The sequence below is a fragment of the Pagrus major genome, chromosome 11, assembly GCF_040436345.1.
Source record: "Pagrus major chromosome 11, Pma_NU_1.0".
Classification (NCBI taxonomy): domain Eukaryota; kingdom Metazoa; phylum Chordata; class Actinopteri; order Spariformes; family Sparidae; genus Pagrus; species Pagrus major.
In genome coordinates this window covers 36,139,799-36,161,220 of record NC_133225.1, presented here as the reverse complement: position 1 = coordinate 36,161,220, position 21,422 = coordinate 36,139,799, and the positions used below count along the sequence as shown (strand labels likewise).

Genomic DNA, 21,422 nt, shown 5'->3' with positions numbered 1-21,422 from the left:
AAATAACTGGCTCAAGAAATAAAAACGTGTTAAAACCCTCGCTCTCTAAAAGGAAAACAAGGCCAACTGTAGAAAAATGAATTCCCTTATCCTGCCTTTCGTGTATTCGATGTGGTGTGACATTACAGCATCGGGATCAGAGCACAGCAGTCGTAAAGAGGCATAGTTAGCTCTGTTCATCTATATAGACTGGACAGAGGGAGAGAGAGGACTGCAGCTCACAGTCCACTCCCACACTCATCGACAAAGAAAATATATATCTGTACACTTTTTTACTGTCACTTCACAGGATATGTCAACATTATAAAGTCTTGTTTTCACTTGCCAGGTACCTGTCACATCAGAGGGAACCAGTGGAACGGATTTTCATCAGTTTTTTAACACAGTTGATGAGCAGTTGTTTTTTCCTCCCTCCAATAATGTGACAAGAGCATAATGTGAACATACCTGACTAATGTCGGTTAACAGTTGTCTTTTTCACTGAGCCAGAGGAGGATGAATCTCTGACTGTCTCAAACAGACTCTCTGAACTGGAGGCTAGATTAACCTGCAGGAACCCTCAGAGCAGCAAGCAGATCCTGTCTGACTCCCCCTGCATGTATTAATTAGCTGTCAGTATTAGTGAGAGGTAATTTGATTCATTAAGAATATTCACCATGCAAACACAATATGAACAAATAATAAAAGGCCTTAAGTTACACATAAATATCAGGCCCCAGTAACTCCGCTGGTAGAGCGCGCAACCCAAGTACAGAGGCTGTGTCCTCGACCAGGGTTCGAGTCTGACCTGCCGCCCTTTGCTGCATGTCACCCCCCTTCTCTCTCATCCCGTTCCCTGTCATCTCCAAAGCTGCCCTACCTAATAAAGCCATGAAAGGCCAATAAAATTTAACAAAAGAACAAATAAATATCAATTTACACACCATGGACAGTACAACTCGCCTGTAAAAAGCAATTTGGAAGTCGTCTGATGATGTCATAATGACATCACTGGGGTTGTCTCAGCTTGGGCTCAGAGACGATAAACAACAGAAAGGCTGCATTACGAAGTGGGGGTGTTTCACTCAGAGAAAACAGGTGAAATCACAGGAAGGCCCAGTTTAACTTGGCCCCTCCATGAACAGCTCATAATGCAAGTAGTGCCTGAGGCCCTTATTTCAGTTTATATCATGCTTCAGTGGTGCACACGACGTGACAGTCCCTCCAGGATTTTGAAGGCTTTTCTGATGTGGCCTAAAATGCCTGATATCATTGGCAGCTTTTATAAAAAAAATTGCATTGCCTGTTATCATGTTTTTTTGGCATGACAGATTTCAGAAAGAAACTGCATGAGCAACTGAAAAATGCAAAAATAGTTGTAGAAGAGTGATTTTCAATTGATGACATAAGTTTGTGTTCCATCACAATGTTGCAAATGCTACAGAACAGTTGGCATTGGTGTGAGAAAATCAGGGCTTTGTCTTGCCTTTGTCAGTAAACGTGAGACGGTCGAGACACATCTGCATGTAAATCTGGTGACATACATTTAAGGCTCATGGGGGATTGCTATGTGCGTTCACCATGACTGTTCAGTGTGCGGTGACTGAACTAAATTACAAGGTTGTACAGAATTCCCAGGGATTGGTTACATTTGCATTAATTGCTGCTATTGCATCATCAAAACTTCCTGGAGAGACTGACAGTGTCAAGAGATCTGTGATGAGGCCACACAGTGAACCTGGAGCCTTGGGGCCACTGAGGGTCTCTGAGCTGCCTGTTTTTAATAGTCCAGCCTTGTCTGTAGTTGAGCTGAAAGTCTCTTGAAAGATCCTGGTGTGCTGTAAAGTTAAAGGGAAATTTGCTTCAACTCACCCAGAGTCAGATGAGAATTTAATTTTCTGTACATCCAGTGGAGTTTAGCTTTGTTCACACACAGCAGAGGGAAAACAGTTAGCCTCCAGCACAGGTGAAAAAATTCAACTAATATCAAGCTTCTCACTTCTTATACCAGTCTGGGTTAGTGACAGTATATCCTAAAATAAAAAATAATAAATAAACATTTCAATCCAGTCTTCTCTATAAACAAGAACTTATTTAACAGCTCAGTCTGCAGTAAAATACCTCAAGACTAAATACTAACTGACACAGGGTACACCATCAGTAGGCCAGTGATATATCCATGTCACCCTATATGAGAAAAAAATCCCTTTTAAGAAATACCTCGGCAGTTCAAATTGTGGTGTCATTTTCTCTACTGCTGCTTTTGAGAACTGAAGAAAATAGTCTGAATTTGCCTTTTTACTGCTGAGAGCAACAGTTGTGTCAGCAGGTCAGGATTCCCCGTTCCCCCAAACAGCACACACAAATGACAACTGTCGAGGTGTTCCATCAGCAGCTCGTCTGCTCGGTTCATCACATTACTGTCCAGCTACTATAGTGCAGAAACACAGTGCATCAGTTTGTTTCCCTCTGGCCTCCTCCTGCTCTCCTCCTCTATCCTTTACCTGTCAGATGATTTTGCAGCGATCAGCTGTCGGCCCTCAGTCTTGTTGCCGTGTTTCTCATGCTGGACAGAGTTGATGAGTGTGGGGAATGTAGATAGCTGAGGTACAGGTCCTGTGCATATGTGTGTGTGTGTGTGGATCAGAGTTTGTATGAACAGAGTTAGTCCAGTGATGTGCTTTGTGTCTGAATATGTAGATGTCCTTCATGTCTGCCTGCATGTTAGCCTGCCGATCTGCTGCGTGTGTGTCTGTGTATGTGTGTATTTGTGTGTGTGGTGGGCGTTCCTGGTCACGCATTGGACATCTCAGCCTTGCTGAGGGCAATGGCCAGCTCCAGGTCCTCCTGTTCCTGCTGTCGAAGCCTCTTCAGCCGCTCACGCTCCGCTCTCTCACTCTCTCGCTTTGCCCACTCCAACTGCTGAGCCTCGTTCCCAAACTACAGAGACAGAGACAGAGAGAGACACAGACAGGCAGAGAAAGAGAGACACAGACAGACAGAGATAGACAGACAGAGAGAGAGAGAGAGAGAGAGAGAGAGAGAGAGAGAGAGAGAGAGAGAAAAAAACTCCTTTCTTGAGACATGACATCTGGAGCTTTGCAGGATTAATCTACCTGAATTGATGTCTCATCAGATGTTTTAATGTAGGTCTAAACAAACATCTGTGTTAGCTTCATTTACACTAAATGTCAGCTACCATGTGGATGTGAGAGGGAGCACAAAACCCTCCTTCCATCTGACTACAATGCTGGTAAACAGCAGTGAGTGGGTAAACAACCATAAAGTGTTGGACTTTAGCTGAGATACAAAGTGTAAATCTGTCCTCAGAGTACAGAAAACCCATGCTCTCAGATTCATAATCTATGTATTTGAATAACAGCTGCGGCAGCATTGGCTGCTATTTTTTTCCCCTCATGAGTCTGTGGGTGTGTGTGTCATAATGGTAAAATGTTGTCTGGAGACATCTACTGTGGTGGGAACTACCATTGAAGGGATTTTGAGGACTTTGCAAGGTGCTTATATGTCTGACTGTGGACAGACTTTGTTAGTGTGATAGCCTCACAACCGTTTGATGCAGTCACAAGTCACCTTCACAGGTGTGTAGTTCAGATCAAAATGAAGGCCATTTGAAGATGGCCATGGTCTCATGTAAGAATGAGTTCTGAGTAGTGGGTCAGAACTTGGACATGCTGAAGGGGTTGCAGCTGGTGTGATCCCATCCATCTCGTCTATGTATTTGACAGCATGTCACATCCACTGAGGGGCTGCTGTCCCTCCTGATGGCGTTGCTGACTTTGGCCCACATATCTATATTACTATTTAATACAATTACCTTATTTTGGTTAAGAGCTAATTATTTTTCCCATAATAATCCATATTATTATAGCATTCATATAGAGATCCTACTATATTGTCTCCTGTTTATTATATATTCCTTTGTACACTATATAAGTTGTATACAGCATTACTATAAAAAATATGAAAATACATCTGTAAATACATGGATGCATAAGGTGGGCTGTAAATGCCATATGTTATAGAAACTGAGATTACAGATTTAAACATGTTTTCTCAGATGAACTCAGGTGGGCTCTAAAAACTCTAAATAACCTTTCCATAGATAATAATGTGCAGTCTGGATTGAAAGTGCTAAGAACGTATTAAATTAGCTATTTGTTTATGATTGAGGCAGCAGTTTGCAGTGGTGTTGAACTGGACTACATTACCACATTTACAAACACGGGGGGAACAGAATATTAGAAACGCATTTCGTTATAATGCAGTCCAGCACAACACTACCACTATGACCTCAGTTATAAACATATTGTGAATTGATGCCGAATTGAACTAAAATGGATTGAAGCTGTTGTACTGGCTACTGCATCCAGTACAACAGCTTCAATCCATTTTAGTTTACCCAATGAAAGGGGCCAGGCGGACAGCGCTGTTGGCCAACCAGTAACAGCACAATTTTTCATTCAGTAACATTGTCACATGTTGTTACTGTAGTTCCCCCTGGAGGTATAATTGGTGCAAATGGGAGTGGTCCATTAGTCAAAATAGTGTCATCAAAGGAATCCTTTCAACTACCCCCAACAGTAACTCAGCATGAGTTCATAGCCAAAACCTAAAATGCTTGACAACCGATTGCTTGCAGCAATCACACAATTAAAGGATGCTTATTCAAAAGATTTTGTTTAAACCACATTTATGTAAAAAAAAGTGTCATTATTGGATTTTTTTTTTTTTTTTTAAACTGTCAAAAATTGACAACATGAGTAGTATTGTCTTTAAAACATCCAGTATGGGTTGGGTTATACTTTATTACTGTTTCATTAATGATGGTCACACATGTTGTATGTAAAGCATTTTGCATTTCCTCGTGCATTCATGTAGTTGACATGCAAACTGAAGGACAACACATTTTAGAGACTGAACCGACATAAAAAGAATCATGAAAACAACTCATGACATCAACTGGTAAAACTGCCAGAAGTGTGCACAGGGCAGATAGGTGTTTTATTATTGCTCATGTATCTTTGTTTGTTACTTCTTTAAAGATACATTTGACTACAGTTAAGAGGGATGAGCAGTAGGATCTGAAGGAATTGTATAATTTTTTCAAGGCTCAAACTATTACATGAACAGTTCGAGTGTCATTTACAATATCTTTAGTTCAAATAAAGGATTTGTAAAAAGCAAAATTTGTCACTTGAATTTTCACAGAGAAAAGCAGGGAAGTGAGAAATAATGCTGTAATACCAATGTTACCTGCAACCTTCACTCATATTTGAAATTCAGCACTTAAAACAACAACTTGTGTCATCCTAAGTAAAACATCTTCATAAACCACACAGTAAACTTCATGTTCTTTTTCAGCAACACGTGATGTAAGATCTATGGAAACAAATGCTTCCCCATAGATCTGAAATGCACTGCCTTTATGGTCTTTAACAAACACAAATGTTTTCATTTTCTTTGAATTTCATTGTGTGTTCCATGTCTTACCTTGACTTTGTCAGGTCCTGTCAGAGAGGTGGATTACAGAACAGAGAGGTTATAAAGCAGAAATCCCTGAACTCAGTGGAATAAGTTTACAGCATGACAGCACAGCACACAGACAGTGTGAAGGGACGCCTATACAGTTTCTGCTTAGTCCTCTTTGAAACACTGTCTTTGTCTTTAGCTTCTTGTTAGCATTTATTATTGAGACCAAGGAATTCTACTTGCTTCAAACGACATGCACTTAACAGTACTAATCCAAGTTCATCATGAATTCTTACGGTGTTAAAGGGATAGTTCGGATTTTTTGACATGAAGTTGTATGACATCCTCACCATCAGTGTCGTGCATCAGCAGTGACTTTTCCCCCACTGCGTCCTGTGAGCCGAGGTCTGTCCCGCTGTTGTTGTTGTGCGAGAGAGCTAACGTGAGAGCTAACGTGAGTACTAGCGAGATTATTAGACAAGAGGATATATAAAAATGGTGCGGATTTGCGATTATCTGGGTTGCAACAACAAAGATCACACCAAGTCGCCGTATATATTTCACCGCTTTCCTGTCACGGACATTGCTATTAGGCAACTTTGGCTTCTTGCCATAGGCTTGAACATTGAAGCGAGACTGTCAAGGGTGAAAAAGCTTCGTGTGTGTAGTGCACACTTCAGCAATGACGATTATGTTCCTACACGCCCAGGAAAGAGGAAGAAACATGTTTTGAAGAGCGCTGCTGTGCCACGACCCCAGGTAAGAACAACTATCTACAAGCTAAAGATGGTGCCTTTTTATATGATGACTGTTATTATTATTGTCAGCAACTATGTACTGTCTGTACAGGTCCAACTTCAGCTTGGACCGCTTCTCTGTCTCTCTCTCTGCCCGTTCTAACTCCATTTGACGAAGCTCGGTGTCTGTGTATTCGGGTTCATAAAGATATCCCTTTGGCTCTGTGGTAAAAGGAATGTCTTCATCACTTGTTTCGTAGTCAGACATATTTACGTTTACCATCCAAGCATGTAAACACCGTGAAACAGCTGATGGAGCGGTGCGGTGTGTCAACAGGCGGAAGCGCGCAGTGATACGAAGGGAGGGGAAATAGTGCCAGGTGATCGTGAGGTCTGACTTTTTTGTCGTAAACGATTTTGTGATGCAAATGTATTACTCTTTTGAACGGATATTGTTTTTTGAAGCAAAACGCTTTATCTTCGTGGCCCCGCAAACTAGCCGTAACTACTTTCTTCAGCAACAACAGCGGGACAGATCTCGGCTCACAGGACGCAGTGGGGGAAAAGTCACTGCTGATGCACGACACTGATGGTGAGGATGTCATACAACTTCATGTCAAAAAATCCGAACTATCCCTTTAACAGGCTACTGAAGCTGAAGTTGGAACTTGTTGCCAATCAGTGACAGGTGAAACAAATGGACAGTGGTGAAATAGAAGTGTTATGTGAATCCATTCAAGTGGAAACAAACAACACAGAACGTATGGACGGAGCAGCTAACAGGACTTCAACAACAGGAGATGTGACATGCAGACGAGGACAAGAGAGAAAAGACAGGAGCACAATCTACTGGGTCTGAGTGAAGAGTCCAGTGCAAATGAGGAGTCTAAAGAAGCCTTGGTCATTTTTAGCTAAATGGCATAATGTTAGTGATTGTATTTGTATTCTCAGCCTCACCAATGTCTTATTTTTCACTGGATTGTGTTCAAATGTGTCCTGAACATGCACGAAACCTTACAACATGCATTCATTTAAATAGTTGTTGCTGAATGTTTACAGTCATCAAAAATAATAACAATAAATCAGTTTTTACCTAAACGAAGAATCTTTCATTTTCAAACATTCATTTCTCTACTAGTTTTCACTCTGTTGAACAAAATGTCGACTTTGTGTAGTATTCATTTAGTTCTATCACATTTTGGTCCTGCATGAAGAACGCTGAAAGAGTGCTTTGAGCTGATAATTGTGTAATTATACATTTCATTGGTAGATAAATGTACTATGTGGACTACAAGGTTTTCTATCTTTGTTTGATACCTATTAAGACTATTAAGCCTGTTGGGTTTAGGAAAGGTCCCATGAATTTAAAATAAGTTTTAACATGAATTCTCTTTTTAGAAAATCCATGAACTGAGGGCCTAGGTGAGTTGGTATGGAATGAGCCTACATTATGTCATCATAACAATTGATTGTGCACAAGCCAGGTAACTGTAACCTTGATTAAATTACTGTTTCCAGCTGTTTGTGCTCATGAAGCTCAATCGGCTGAAATCACAGCTGCAGGCAGCAGCGAAATTTGTGAAATTCTGTCCACCAGTTTGTGAAGTACACATTTTTGGTATTTGTGGCGACCCCTATGGGTCATACTCAAAATGCTTTGTGTTGATGAAGGTTCTCAGTCATCCAGGTCATGGTAATTCTAAGTGCTGTATCGTAGGCAACTGGACTGGACTAGTTTCAGTTTGTTGAAGACATTTCACCTCTCATCCAAGAGGCTTCCTCAGTTCTAACTAACTGGAGGGGAGTAGGCTGGCTTTTAAACTCTGTGTGGGAGTGTCCTTACAGAGTCGTTAAGGACATGTGTGAGCTCTGAGTCGTTAGGACCACTTGTGGGTCATTGACTCAACCGGCTTCCATGTGAGTTGTTAGGGCTAGGGGTACAGTCTGTAATATAATGGCCTGTTAATGGCTTTTTTGGAAAAGGACAAAGCCATTGACAGGCCATTATATTACTGACTTTACCCCGGGAAGCCATCCCATGTACCTATGGACTCCCAAAGATACAGAAGGAAGGAACACCACTCAGACCCATCAGCAGCAGCATCAACTCAGTTACCTTTAACATATCCAAGCACTTAGCCAGTATCCTAGCTCCTTTGGTCGGTAACACTTAACGCCACATCAAAAACTCACAGGATTTCGCCAGCAAGGTGAGAGAAATAACACTGGACCCAGACGAAACAATGGTTTCTGATGATGTCACTTTTTACATGCTTTCCCACTCAAAAAGCGGTTAAGGTGGTGAAGAAACGCCTGCTACAGGACAGCATTCTGTCCAGCAGAATCACCTTCACCCCAGACCACATTTGTGCCTTACTGGATCTCTGTCTGATGACCACCTACTTCCAGTACAGTGAAGGTTTCTACAGACAGAAGCACGGCTATACCATGGGCTCACCAGTGTCCCCAGTAGCCAACCTCTACATGGAGGAAGTTAAGAGCAGAGCCTTGATTACCTTCACAGGATCTGCTCCTAGCCACTGGTTCAAATATATGGACGACACCTGGTTTCAAAATCAGAGCAAGGGAAGTGGAAGCCTTCACAGAACATATAAATGCTGTGGACAATAACATCAAGTTCACACAGGAAGATGTCAGAGGAGACAGTCTGCCCTGCTTGGACTGTGCAGTGCACATTGAAGAAGACAGAAGCCTCAACATTGAGGTGTACAGAAAACCTACATACAGATCAATACTTGCTGTTTGACTCTCATCACCCACTGGAGCACAAGCTGAGGGTCATCAGAACCTTAAACCATCAGGCTGAGACCATGCCCACTACGTCAGAGGGGAAGGAGAAGGAACAGAAGCACATCAGGGGAGCACTTAAAACCTGTGGCTACCCAAACTGGACCTTTGTCAAAACCACTTAGAGATCCAGAGCAGACAGAGAGGAGGAGATGAGAAAAAACGTAACAACATCGTCATTCTCTATGTCGCGGGAACCAACATGCTGAGGCAGAAACTTGTCCATCCTGAGGACAAAACACCCAGGCATAAACAGAGTGATGTTGTTTGTGCCATTCAATGCAGCCAGGACTGCACAGATTTGTACATTGCGGAGACAAAACAAAACAACCTTTCCATAAATGAATGGCACAACACAGGAGGGCCAACTCCTCAGGTCAAGACTCTGCTGTCCACTTACATCTGAAGGAGAAAAATCATTCCTTTGAGGACAACAATGTAAACATCTTGGCCAGAGAAGACAGATGGTTTGAAAGAGGAGTAAAATAATCCATCTATGTCAAACTGGAGCGACCATCTTTGAACAGAGGAGGTGGCCAAAGACATTACTTATCACCCACCTACAATGCTGTACTGAGTTCTCTCCCCAGACAGCTGAACAACCATTCACACCTGGGCTCATCTAGCCCTAGTAACCAACATGAAGGCGGTTGGGTCAACGACCCACAAGTGGCCCTAACGACTCTGAAACTCAGAGTTCACACGTGTCCTTAATGACTCTGTAAGGACACTCCCACAGAGTTTAAAATGTCTTCAAGGAACTGAAACAAGTCCAGTTGCCTACGATACAGCACTTAGAATGAATATAACTCAATAACCATTAGTCCAATTATCATAAAACTTAGTAGTTGTCTTCAGGCTGAGGTTGAGAAAAGGTCTACCAAAGCATTTTGATTCTAAGCCCTGCCCCTTTCAAGGATATTTTGACCGATAGCAGCCACGTTTTAAGACTGATCTTGCTCATTTGTAATAGAAATGTCTAACTCTGTCCCATGATGCTATATACCAAACTTGGTGTTTTAAGAGTCAAATTTAAAAAAGTAGATGTCGCTTTACTGTTTTTCAGTTTATGCTAATTAGCACACAATCCAACATCAAGGACCTATGTGCACCAGGAGGCTTTTTTGTAGAGCCTATTGAGCTGGACTTGGGTCCTATTTCTTAGGAAGCATTTGTACACCATTTCCCTTCTATGGAAAGCACATTAAGGAGGAATCCTTTATTGCCCCACCCTTCAAGTGTCACTTTGGATACCCTATCTATTAAAGGTATTCACACTGTTAAAGGCCATGAATTATAGTACATTCAGTGTATGTTTGTGGGCAAGGCTGGAATGAGATAGTTTTGTTAGAAAACAAGTCATACTCATTCTCACTACTGTTTAAATGTTTCATGGTTTAAAGATGTCTTTGACTTTCTGCTGTTGTAGCCAACAGCAATATGGAAATATTTGATATTAAATAAATATATTTTACACCCCAAATAGTCGAAAGATATTCCATATGAATTGATTGAAAGGTGTCTTTCTTGAATGAGAAAAGTCAAGCTAATTAACTTTCATACTGATTTAATTTATAGCCAGTAAAACAGAGTATAGCTGAGGTCCCATTAAAAACAGATGGTGAAGCAGTGTCTTTAGCTGTTGTGCCCGGTTGCAGAGTAAAGACATGTGGAAGTAGTGATGTAAAGCAAAACCACAGTGACATAATAAGACAAAGACAGACAGCAGATATAAAGCACTAATCCACTCCCAACAGCCAGGTAGATGTTGAACAAAGGAGCACATGCACACAGCAAGATCACTGAGGGCAGACAGACTCCAGAGCTGAGAGCTGAGTAGTGATACTGCTGTGTCTCATGTTAAACAAATAAGTCTGACTAGTAGTTCAACTGAGTAGACAGAAGCATTACTACGTGCTGACAGAGCAGTGATTATTGACCTAAAAAGTGGCTGACCGACATTTGTAATGCAGTGTTAGCCATCTGAGGCATTAGTGTGAGTCCCTGTAGTTATGTGCTTATGACTAACAGCAGGTTGGTGTTTCCATTTATGTGCTCTCTCTATTAGTCCATACTGTGAGCATCATGCCAACAGACTTGTGATATTAGCCCTGAGCCTGTGTGAAAGTCCGGGGACCCCTGGCAAACTTATAACATGCTTCCTGCCAAAACAAACAGAAGGCATACAGTACAGGGTTCACACCCTTTCCTGTACTTGAAGTCACAATGCAGCTCTGCTCTGCAGCCTACAAAGCCTCATTACTAAACTGCATTTTTTAACGTGGGTTCACATGTTGTGTAATAGTGGTGCATGGGGGTATGTTTAGGTCTAGTTTCCCTCTCATTACCAATCACTGTATTACTTTGATTGTCTGCAGCAGTTCAACTGAGCTCTCGTGATACTCGGGTGTGCTTTTATAAACTATGTAAGCTGTTGTTCTGTGATTAACCAGTAACTTCTCTAGACTGACCTTTAGATATCGTAGGTCATTGTTCTCACAACAATGGGGAACAATTTTCCTTTGAGACGTGGCCAGTGCTAAATAAATGTTAAAAGTAACAGTACAGCATTTTTCAAAAAACACTTATTTGCTTTCTTTCAGAGAATGAGATAAGAACATTGACTTCAATCTCATGTCAGCGTGAAGCACAGAGCTGGAGTCAGGACATAGTAGCCTAGAACATGGTTAGCCTAGAAGATAGTAGGACATGGGGAAAAGTTGACTAAAATCCTAAAATGTCGACTTTCTCCTTAAGTAGGACATGATTCTGTCAGTGTGGGTCCAGTTGTGTCAGAGCTGTAATTTTACGATGTGAAGTACCAGAGCTTGTTAACAAGGAGAACAGATCATGTTAGAATGGGCTGCAGCAGAGAATCTGAAGCAGAGAGTCGTGTGCTGTCCTGCCTTGTTAATTACTAATCATCACACACACAGCGCACTGCGTCGGTACGCGTACTGTGTTCTGCTTTCATCATCGCACTGACAGACGTCATTCATTTCTGGTGTTGTGTTGTGGTGTTGTATGAAATTGGGCGCAGCTTACTGCATTGGACCTACGTCTGGATGATATAGTTGATAACATGATACAATCATGTTGTCAAAATATGATTTGATAAACACTCAACTTTTACATCATGTGCTGCTGTTAAAGCACAACTTCAAACATCAGCCAATCATCTGCATGTTCAGCACTCATCAGTCTCTAGGACAGACCTTATAGACACTACAGCTTCAGTCTAGTGACTGTGCGGAGCTGTGTGGCCTGGCCTAGACACAAACACTTAAACAGTATCACCCATCTCAACTTACAGAACTGAAGTCTGCAAAACCCGAGGTAGAGTCTTTAGGACTTTTACTTGATGCTGAGGATGGAACAAAAGGATCTTTGCCACTGAACGGGTCTCCCGGGCCCTTTTTACTCTGAAACGGGTCGATGGTGTCAATGCCGAAGGGTTGGAAGGGGTCACATGGTTTGGAAGGGTCAGCCGTGCCAGACATGCTTACTGGTGTACTCTTACCTGAAGACATAAAGACATTAGCACAGAGTAGAGTCTTCTTTACCGGACACTATATCATATATCATATCATATACAGTACATAGGCAATATCGTTATCAAGTTTGTTTGTCTTTGCTTGTTTTAGTTTGTCATTTGACTAAAAAATTTGAGAAGTGACTGGAAAGTAAAAGTAAGAGTCAAATCTGAAATGCCCAGGTATTTATTTTAAAAAAAGATTAGTGAAGGGAACAGTGATATGTTCTCTTCATAGTGAGTCCCTGGGACCAACAGGTGCTCATTTGAGTGGCTCCTGGGGATATTCAGTGGGTCCCAACAACATTTGTGATTTGATTTCTGACAAATTACTGTGTTAAACTCGTGTTTAATGTTATATGGTTATGATCATGGTAATATGTTTCATGAAAATGTATCTGAAAATGAAACAAATAAAAAAACTAATTAAATCCCAATTCTGAGAACAAAACACTGGCACATCTACGGCTGCCTCCTGAAAATTGATGAGCCAGTCAGCCGGACACCGATGTTGTCAGTCAGAGTAAAGAGACAGGATAAAACATAGAAGCTTATGAAAATGCACAGGGGTGACATCTCAATGAGGAATTATATGAAAAGAGAACCATAAACATACTTTTATGTTTTCAGGCTGACAGTTAACAAACAGGAATCATTTTAATAACAATACTTTGGAACACTCTTTGACAATATTTTTCTCTTTTCTCTCCAACAATTACAACTACTTTTGCAATATCTTTCTTTTTTGTACAAATTACAGATACAATTACTTACAACTATTTACAACTATTAATCTACTTTTGTTTATTTATCCATCTATCTGTGTTTTATTTGTTTCTCTTTTTTTGCGTACTTACCAATATCAGTTTTGTACAGCCAGGAGGAATACTTCCTCTCTGACAGCCAAGGTGGGTCGAACCCTGTCAACCTATGGTGAAGCAGGTGGGCTACTGCTCTGCTCCATGGATGTACTCTGCTCTGTGCTTGAACCAGCAACGGCAGAGATACTCTCGCTACTACTAGCAGCAGAGCTAACGTTTGCCTCGCCAGAATCACTTTGAGTGCGCTTAAAAAACGTGGATATTTTCGCCTGTTTTTCAGGCAGTGGGGGTCGACGCGACATGTTGTCCCCTTTTCTCCGTGTCTGTCTGTAGGTGTGTTCACGTGTTTGTTTGTGTGTACGCCGGTGCGAAGCTCCGCCCATCGTAAAACAGAGAGCGGAGGAGAAGCGTAGATGCGCGACGATGAAGAAAATGAAATGAAATATCCTCGCTTAAATTAGATCGATAACATCATTATTTATTAAAAGAACACGGCCCAGACCTGTTCTATAGGAAAAGTGACCTGAAATGACTTCTGTTGTGATTTGGTGATATAAATGAAATTGACTTGACTTTCAAGGGGGGCGGGGCGCCCCCCCCAATACAACGGTAGGGGAAACACTGCACTTGGCTACACAATTCAAATAAACTAAACAGTGGTTTATTTTATGGTTTCAACATGATGCATTTTCTGAACAGTGAAACATCACCTGTCATATTCATCATAAGAGAATACAGAATCTATCAGATGCTGATTATTCTTGACAGTGATCCAGTTAATTTATTCACCAATACCAAGTTTGTAGCTTTGATTGTTGAAACATGCGCATCAAGGAAGTATCACAAGTTTCCTTTTATACCTATTTCAATGTGGAGTTGTTGTTCACAATTCATCATCATTACAGATCAAATATGGTGCATCCCCTGGACACATGGATAGTGAGTTCATTGCATCCTTTCAGATTTTAACGTGTCAGAGACGCAGGACACATAGCTATCAACATCACTGAGGAGGTGCTTCTGGGATATCACAGAAATAATGTGCTTTGTGGCGAGGAAGGCCTGCTGAGAGAGCAAAGAAAAAGAACAAAAACAGATATGTGTCATGAATCTCCAGAGGAAGATGTAAAACCAATAAGTACCTGTGTTCACTTAGCTGAGAGATACCATGACTCAACACTGCAGCCTTCATGAGTAATTCTCACCTTAGTAAACTAGGTGGATAAAACAGAATCTGATTTGATCGGTTCCAGATTAAAATACACAAACACTGAACTCTCTGCTTCTCATATTGTGCCCACGCCCTGTTTCATCTCCGGTGTCACCTCAAAGATCGCTACCAGCTTTTGAAAGCCACAACAGTTTCACCTCCACATGCGACACACCATTACAATTCATATTGAGTCCAAACACACATTTTTCTCAAAGTTATCACATGCAGTGCTATGTCCTTCTGAGAAAGGAAACATATGAAAACAGCTGGTACAGGAAAAAACACAGCAAAATCAACAGCCGCAGGACCAAAACCAAAAGTGCTACTCCATAACCGACGGAACCGTTCTCTACGGTTTCTGGTAAATCACTTGGTCGGGTTTTCTGCCCACATTACCAACTGTTGGTTCACCAATCTACCAACTAGACAAATGCTGTTCACGTTCAGAGAGCACACACATTCATGGTAATAGTCCACAGAGTGTTTTTTGTTTGACCAAAGATATTTCAGTTTATAATGATAAAACACAGAAAAGCAGCAAATCTTCTGTAACAAGACACTGTTCATATTTTTGCTTGAAAAACTATTTGCCTTCATTAAATGATTAGCAAAAATTAAAAAAAAAAAACTGTAAAACTGTTACAGCTCTATATAAAACATTTTGATCTATTTTTTCTGTGGCATTAGGGAAAAGTAAAAAGTAAAAAAGACATTTTTATTTTTTATTTTATTTTTGAGCTTTGGATCAGTATGGGTGACGAATCATTTCAACTAACAGGTTTTTTCTTTATTTGAAATTCATTTGTCACTTCTTAACATCTCTTGCTCCTCAATCAGTATAACTGAAGATTTGCAGACATACTGCCATCCCTGAAGACCAAGCAGTTCAGTGCTTTACTGAAAATACAATAAAACAGAATTTAATCCTCATTCAAAACCCCCTGTTTATCAGACTCAGCCTCTTTAAAAACACAAGTGGATCTACGCAAAAAAGTAAAAACTTACAAACAGTAATCATAGTAATATCTCTGTTATCAACAAGGAGCTGAAGCTGGCAGAGGATCGTGGGAACGTTAAGAGTACATCAAGTTGCCTGTATAGGTGTCAAACCACAAGGGCAGTCAAACTGTTGTCATACACATACGCATTTAGTATATTACCCAGATAACAAGGCTGATTGGGGTGAGCAGTTCATTTCACACTCCACGCTAAGCAAAACTGCATGCCTGGCAATCAGTTTTTTCCTCTTTCAGTAAACTGCACTGACACACGCAAACGGCACTACAACTCACACTCGAGAAACCACAATCATGAGCTCCACCCTGTTTTAAAATAATCTGCTACGTTAGTGGCATCTAATTTTAATGCCTACCACCGGGTTGTACATGCAGAGTGCAGTATTTCATCTACTGAAAACAATACAGCAATGTGCCCTCAATTCTGCCAGTTTATCTGTAGCTCTGCAGCTGTGCCCTATTCAGTCAACGAGCATGCATGCATGTCTGCATGTGTGTGAGTTTGTGTGTGACTGTGTGTGTGTGTGTGTGTGCTTGTGTGTGTGTGTGTGTGAAGAAATAGGAGATTCAAAACATAAATTTAATTAATTATTAGTATATGACGAGTAAGAAGATGGATACATTGGTACAATTGGCATTTGCCCACTGCAAACAGCCTGCAGCCTGACCTTCTCTGAACCACTCACCCTCATAAACACACACACACACACACGCACACGCACGCACACACACACACACACACACACACACACACACACACACACACACACACACACACACACACACACACACAAAGGGAAGAGAGAGGAAGCAAGTTAGGGTGTGTCTAAAAACAACAGGCCAAGCAAACCACATATCATCGCTCTTACAACATAACCTTCATGTGTGCCTTCACACAAACATCAGACAAGCAGTTTGTGAACAATTATGTTATAAAATCTACCTAAAAATATACGAAGCATTAATGTGAAGTTTAGATGTTAGTTGTTGCAGAGTGACTGATGGAAATGAGCCTGACGGACAGCTGCTGGAGCCTCAATGATAAGCTATAGCAGACTTCTTTCTAGTTCCCTCCGACAGTTACTGAGTTAGAAAGCCTGTGACATCACAGTTTAGGCTGAAACAAAGCAAAGGGCTGTGCTGCACTGTAAGCACCAGGACAGTGTTGTTCTATCTCCAAAAGAAGTTTTGCCAAACACATCCTTTCCGGTCATAGCATCCATCACAAGACATTCATAAAGCTGTATTGGAATCAGACATTTTTCACATTTCTATTAATCATTTCTGGTATCCAGCAGCTGAATCCTGGGATCCCTATGATCCCTGTGAACCTGGGAGCTATGTTGTCGGGGGCAATAGCTCCTATAGGGACCAGACAAAGAACGATTTGAAACCTCATGAATTGATGCAAACAGGGACAGAGTACCTCACCCGGTATGGGGAGACCAGGGAGCGTCTGGTGGCTGGGCCTTAGCCCATGGGCTGTTATTCATATGGGCAGCACTCAGAGTTATACAACGATACTTAAGCTCATGTGTTATGGGCACTAAAGGTAGGTAGGCTGGTGAGAGAAGAAGATCTAATGTCAGGCTGGATTTTAGTCCCCTCAGACACGATTTTTCAGTGTACTGTTGATAGACACTGTTCAACACTGAACACTGTTGTACACTGACTCACAATGCAATGCACTCAGGAGGTACTGTTCACAGTCAGCTGCAAAAGTTGAAATACAAGGGCAGTCAAACAGCTCCAGGAAGATGTTAGCAAACAAACAAAAGCAAAGGTGTGACAGCACTCAGAACTTCTGAAATCATTAACAACCAAATGTTGCTACATGATTTTTGAAAATTTTGTTTCTAGTGCAACATCAGAGGTAAGACTGACCCTCCCAGCTGCAGTCAGAGCAGGAGAAGTTCACCCCTCGCGTCCAGACTGCGAGTCGCGCATGCGCGAAGCCACCGCTGGCTGATCCCACCCTGGCTTACAGTCAGGGCTGGATGTAAATGTAAAATTTTCTTTGTCCAAAATAAATCACTGCACTAAAGTAAGTTCATTTGTAGTTCTAAACATATTAAGGGTGTTTTTTTTTATCTCTCCCACGACGTTATTCCTCTCTCCTACAGCGTCCATTACAATTAAATGCACATGGCCAGTTATGCAAATTAGGTGATGGCATCATTTATCACCACATATTGTGATATATATCGTTATTGCAAGAGGCTGCAATGTATATCGCAATATGGATTTTAGGCCATATCGCCCATCCCTAGTGTGAAACTGAATTAAAGCCAGTCCTGTATCAAAACACCAACATCCAAACAACTGACACAACTCACCATTTCCAAAATTACACTCCATAAAAGCTTCAATGTGACAAAGTACAGCACACATCGCTCCTTGTCACTGCTGGTTAAGTGTTTGAATTGAGAAACTACAGAGAGTATACAGTGTGTGATGCAGTGCCCCAGCACATCCAAAAAGGCTTTACTCTTCTCAGTAGCCAATGACATTATTTCCTGTTGACAGATTAAGAAGAAATGAGTAATTCCTAGAATGGCACTTGGTATAGCTGGGTCGAACAGTCCCTTTTAAGTGAATCAAGTGTAATCCAATATCAAACTACATATATTTTAATTTGTTAGATCCAGATTGTTGTTTGGATCTGTATCAAGCTGTACTCACTCATAGATACCAGCCACCTAAATACACCTGATTTCTTTTATCAAGATACATGCCAAATTCCCTGAATTGTTAAAGACTGAAAATTCCTGGATCCGTCCCTTTACCTGGATCAACACCAAACCGAGACCCATCCTCCATCCAAGTTTACTGGAAACCTTTTAAGGAGTTTTGTATAATCCTGCTGACCAACCAACCAACCAACAAACCAACCAAAGGATACGTGTGAAAACATAACCTCATTGGCGGAGGTAATGATAGACTTTATACTTCTATTTTTGTGTCATACACACAAAGTGGCCAACCTTACATGTGTATATAACGTATTTCTTTCAGCGCTTCTCAAGTCACCCAAGGACACGTTACCATACCAGATAAACGTTTAATACATAATGAATGACAATAATGATAATAACAAACAAAAACAAACTATTCCAAGGATGGAATATATTACAAATTAAGAGCACAATCGTAATATGCACATGATGAAGCATCAGGAAAGGCTCATCTTGTAAGGGTCGCCCAAGTCTACCTTGATGTGTGGTAATTGTGGTGATTAACATGTTTCGTGTTTAGTCTTTTGCCATAATTGTAATTGCCATGATGGGTTCAAACTTATCAGGAGCCCATGGTAAGAACACAGATCATTAATACGGACTGGTATTATTATTATGTTTTACTATGTTTGTTTATTTTTTGTCAAATGTGATAAATGGGGGAGAGGGGAAAGGTCGCTAGAGAGATGACGCGCGCGGCAGGTGGAGACCGTCGGAGTTTGGAGGACGTGGCCAGCAGGATTGTTTCGGTGAATCTCCACAGGAGAAATCCAACAGAAACCAAAAAAGGATTAAAAGACCACCGGATTACTGTGTGCCCACGATCCGGTTGCCAAATGGGCTGGGTGAGCTTTGTGTGGGTTCGCTTCTGTTTTGCATTAAGACTTACGGTGGCTCGCCACATTTCCACCTGTCAAAGGTAGTTTTATTTTGATATTTTTCTGTCAGGACTAATTATTTCATGGACACTTTACGTTGGGATTTGGACGTTTGAACTGTGGGGATTTTCGGGGTTATTGTTGGTTTTTTTGGCCAAATGTTTGTTTGTATTGGAGTGTGCCTCCCTTCTTTTGTTTGGTGTGTGGGTCGGACGTAATTGAATTTATTTTCTGTTAATACAGTGTGAGAAATCAAACCTTCTGTGTGTTTTTGTTTCTTTATAATTTATTCCAACATTATCGTAGGTGTAAGAGAGAGACTTGCTGTTTACTTTTGGGGGTTAAATTAGTTTTGGTCAGCTGGCAGTGTCCATTCGCGGCATTTATTAGGTCCGCCTGTTCCCTTAAAATTTGCGTTTGTACTTTTCCTCTGTTGAGTTAATAATTGAGGGAGATTGTTACAATCTAAACAGGTGAATTTCAGTTTTGGCTTAAAAGAAGCAACACAAGTGCGCTAGTGCAAACCCTAAAGGAGAGAGTATCCCAGAGGTTAGAGCCAGAAAACTCTTGCAGCTAAATTCAACAAGGTCATCCTCTATTGATTAACTAATGATTAATCTGCCCTCGCTCTACCCCTCCCATCTACTGATGAAACCAGAAAATCCAGATCAAAGATTTAAATATGTTTTATATGATATGGGATTAAGCTTGGTTAAATTAAAGGGGTCTGTAAAGGTCTCAGCGGAGGTATGCACTCTACTGAGTGCTTTTCTTGTTCGTCTTTTTTCTGGTCACAGTCCATGAATACATACACACGTCCTTCACTTTCATTCTTTAACATGTCTGTTATACCCAGAAGGGTGGTGATTATGGGCATGGTGGTGAGGTGGTCATCACAATAAAAAGCTATCATGGTTATTGATATAATATTAATGTATCTTCTCACAAACACTTTTTCATCATTTATCTTTGTGAGAGTATAAGTAATCGTAGTATGAGAATGGATTTCCTGAATGGGTATCCACTATTATACTGGCCAATACAATACAAATGACAGAAAAGTCAGACACCTCACTGTTTTATACAACATCCATAAATTATTAGCATTCTGCAAAGATGTTATAAGGTTTCACTGTTTTAACTGCTAGTTTTGTTAAACTAGCAGTTAGTCTGAGATGTCACGCCTGTGTAGAGATCAAAGACGCTGGCAAAGCAATATAGTAGATGAAATTAGCACAGCAGAAAGGCCAGACAGGTCAGACCAACATGTTTAACTTCCCTTACACGTTACAGTTAGGGCTGAAAATAACAACAGAAATAATCAAGTTGGCAGATTTCTCATGTCTTGACGATGCAAATTAACGGCCAGTTTTCTAACCAGAGGTGACTGCTGCTAACGTGACGTCACAGGGATGAGGTCTATTATTAAGGTGTTAGCCATAGGCAATATGGGTTCATCTAAAAAGCTGTAACACAGTGTTGTTTCCTGTCCTCTTTTCTTCTTCCCTCCCCCTAAAAGCCTGTATAGTGTGACACTCACCACTGGGTGGTTTGGGTCTTGGGGGAACACTTTTCTTGGGTGGCAGAGCAGGCGTGTCATTCTTTCTGCTGAATGGGTCATCCACAAACACTGACTGGAAAGAAATAGTGAGCACTCAGCAGTAATGTCAATATATGTGATGGACAGTGATGTAATGTAATGCAGGTTATAGGAGATTTTAAACTTTAGATTTGACTTTTAATGTGATGAAGATTGCAAAAAGAAACAGTTCAACTAAACTGTTTTGTTAAAATAAAAACATACTAATAACAATGATGATACAATAATGTAAAAGTAAGACCTTTAATAACTGTACTATATTTGTGCCGATATGGCTTTTTATAAAGCACATTTAAGAGTTCCATGACTGCAATGAGAGACTTTCGTGTAATACGTCAGTCTGACCAAAAAGTGAGTTTTCAGCATGTGTTTTGGCCTCTGGTACCTTCTGGTAGTCTGGCAGCCAGCTGGCCCTGCCTTCAAAAGGGTCTCTGGGCTTCGACATGTGGCTGAAGTCTGCAAATCCAGCAGAGCTGTTACTGCTGCCGCTGAACGAACTGCTGCCAAACGGGTCCAAAGTGCCAAACAGGTCTGAAAAAACAATCACATTTACAATGTTCAGTATTGTTGAGACCGCTCTGCTTATTTGTTTGTTGACTTAGATATGTGGTAA

At 41.0% G+C, this 21,422-nt stretch overlaps 1 protein-coding gene across 4 annotated transcripts in view; it reads right to left on the bottom strand.

Annotated features, from left to right (window-relative positions):
* Positions 1–257: 257 nt before the first annotated feature.
* Positions 258–21,422, bottom strand: part of LOC141004478 (epidermal growth factor receptor substrate 15-like 1) — a 95,121-nt gene continuing 73,956 nt past the window's right edge. For 3 of the 4 annotated variants that reach the window (XM_073475984.1, XM_073475983.1, XM_073475986.1), the window contains 4 exons: positions 21,195–21,340; positions 20,750–20,843; positions 12,326–12,534; positions 258–2,919 (listed from right to left, as the gene is read on the bottom strand). In XM_073475984.1, the coding sequence (XP_073332085.1) occupies positions 2,773–2,919; positions 12,326–12,534; positions 20,750–20,843; positions 21,195–21,340 (596 nt within the window). In that variant the 3' untranslated portion in view covers positions 258–2,772. Of the gene's footprint in view, positions 2,920–5,490; positions 5,508–12,325; positions 12,535–20,749; positions 20,844–21,194; positions 21,341–21,422 lie in introns of all 4 variants that reach the window. The other variant, XM_073475985.1, reaches the window with a different exon arrangement.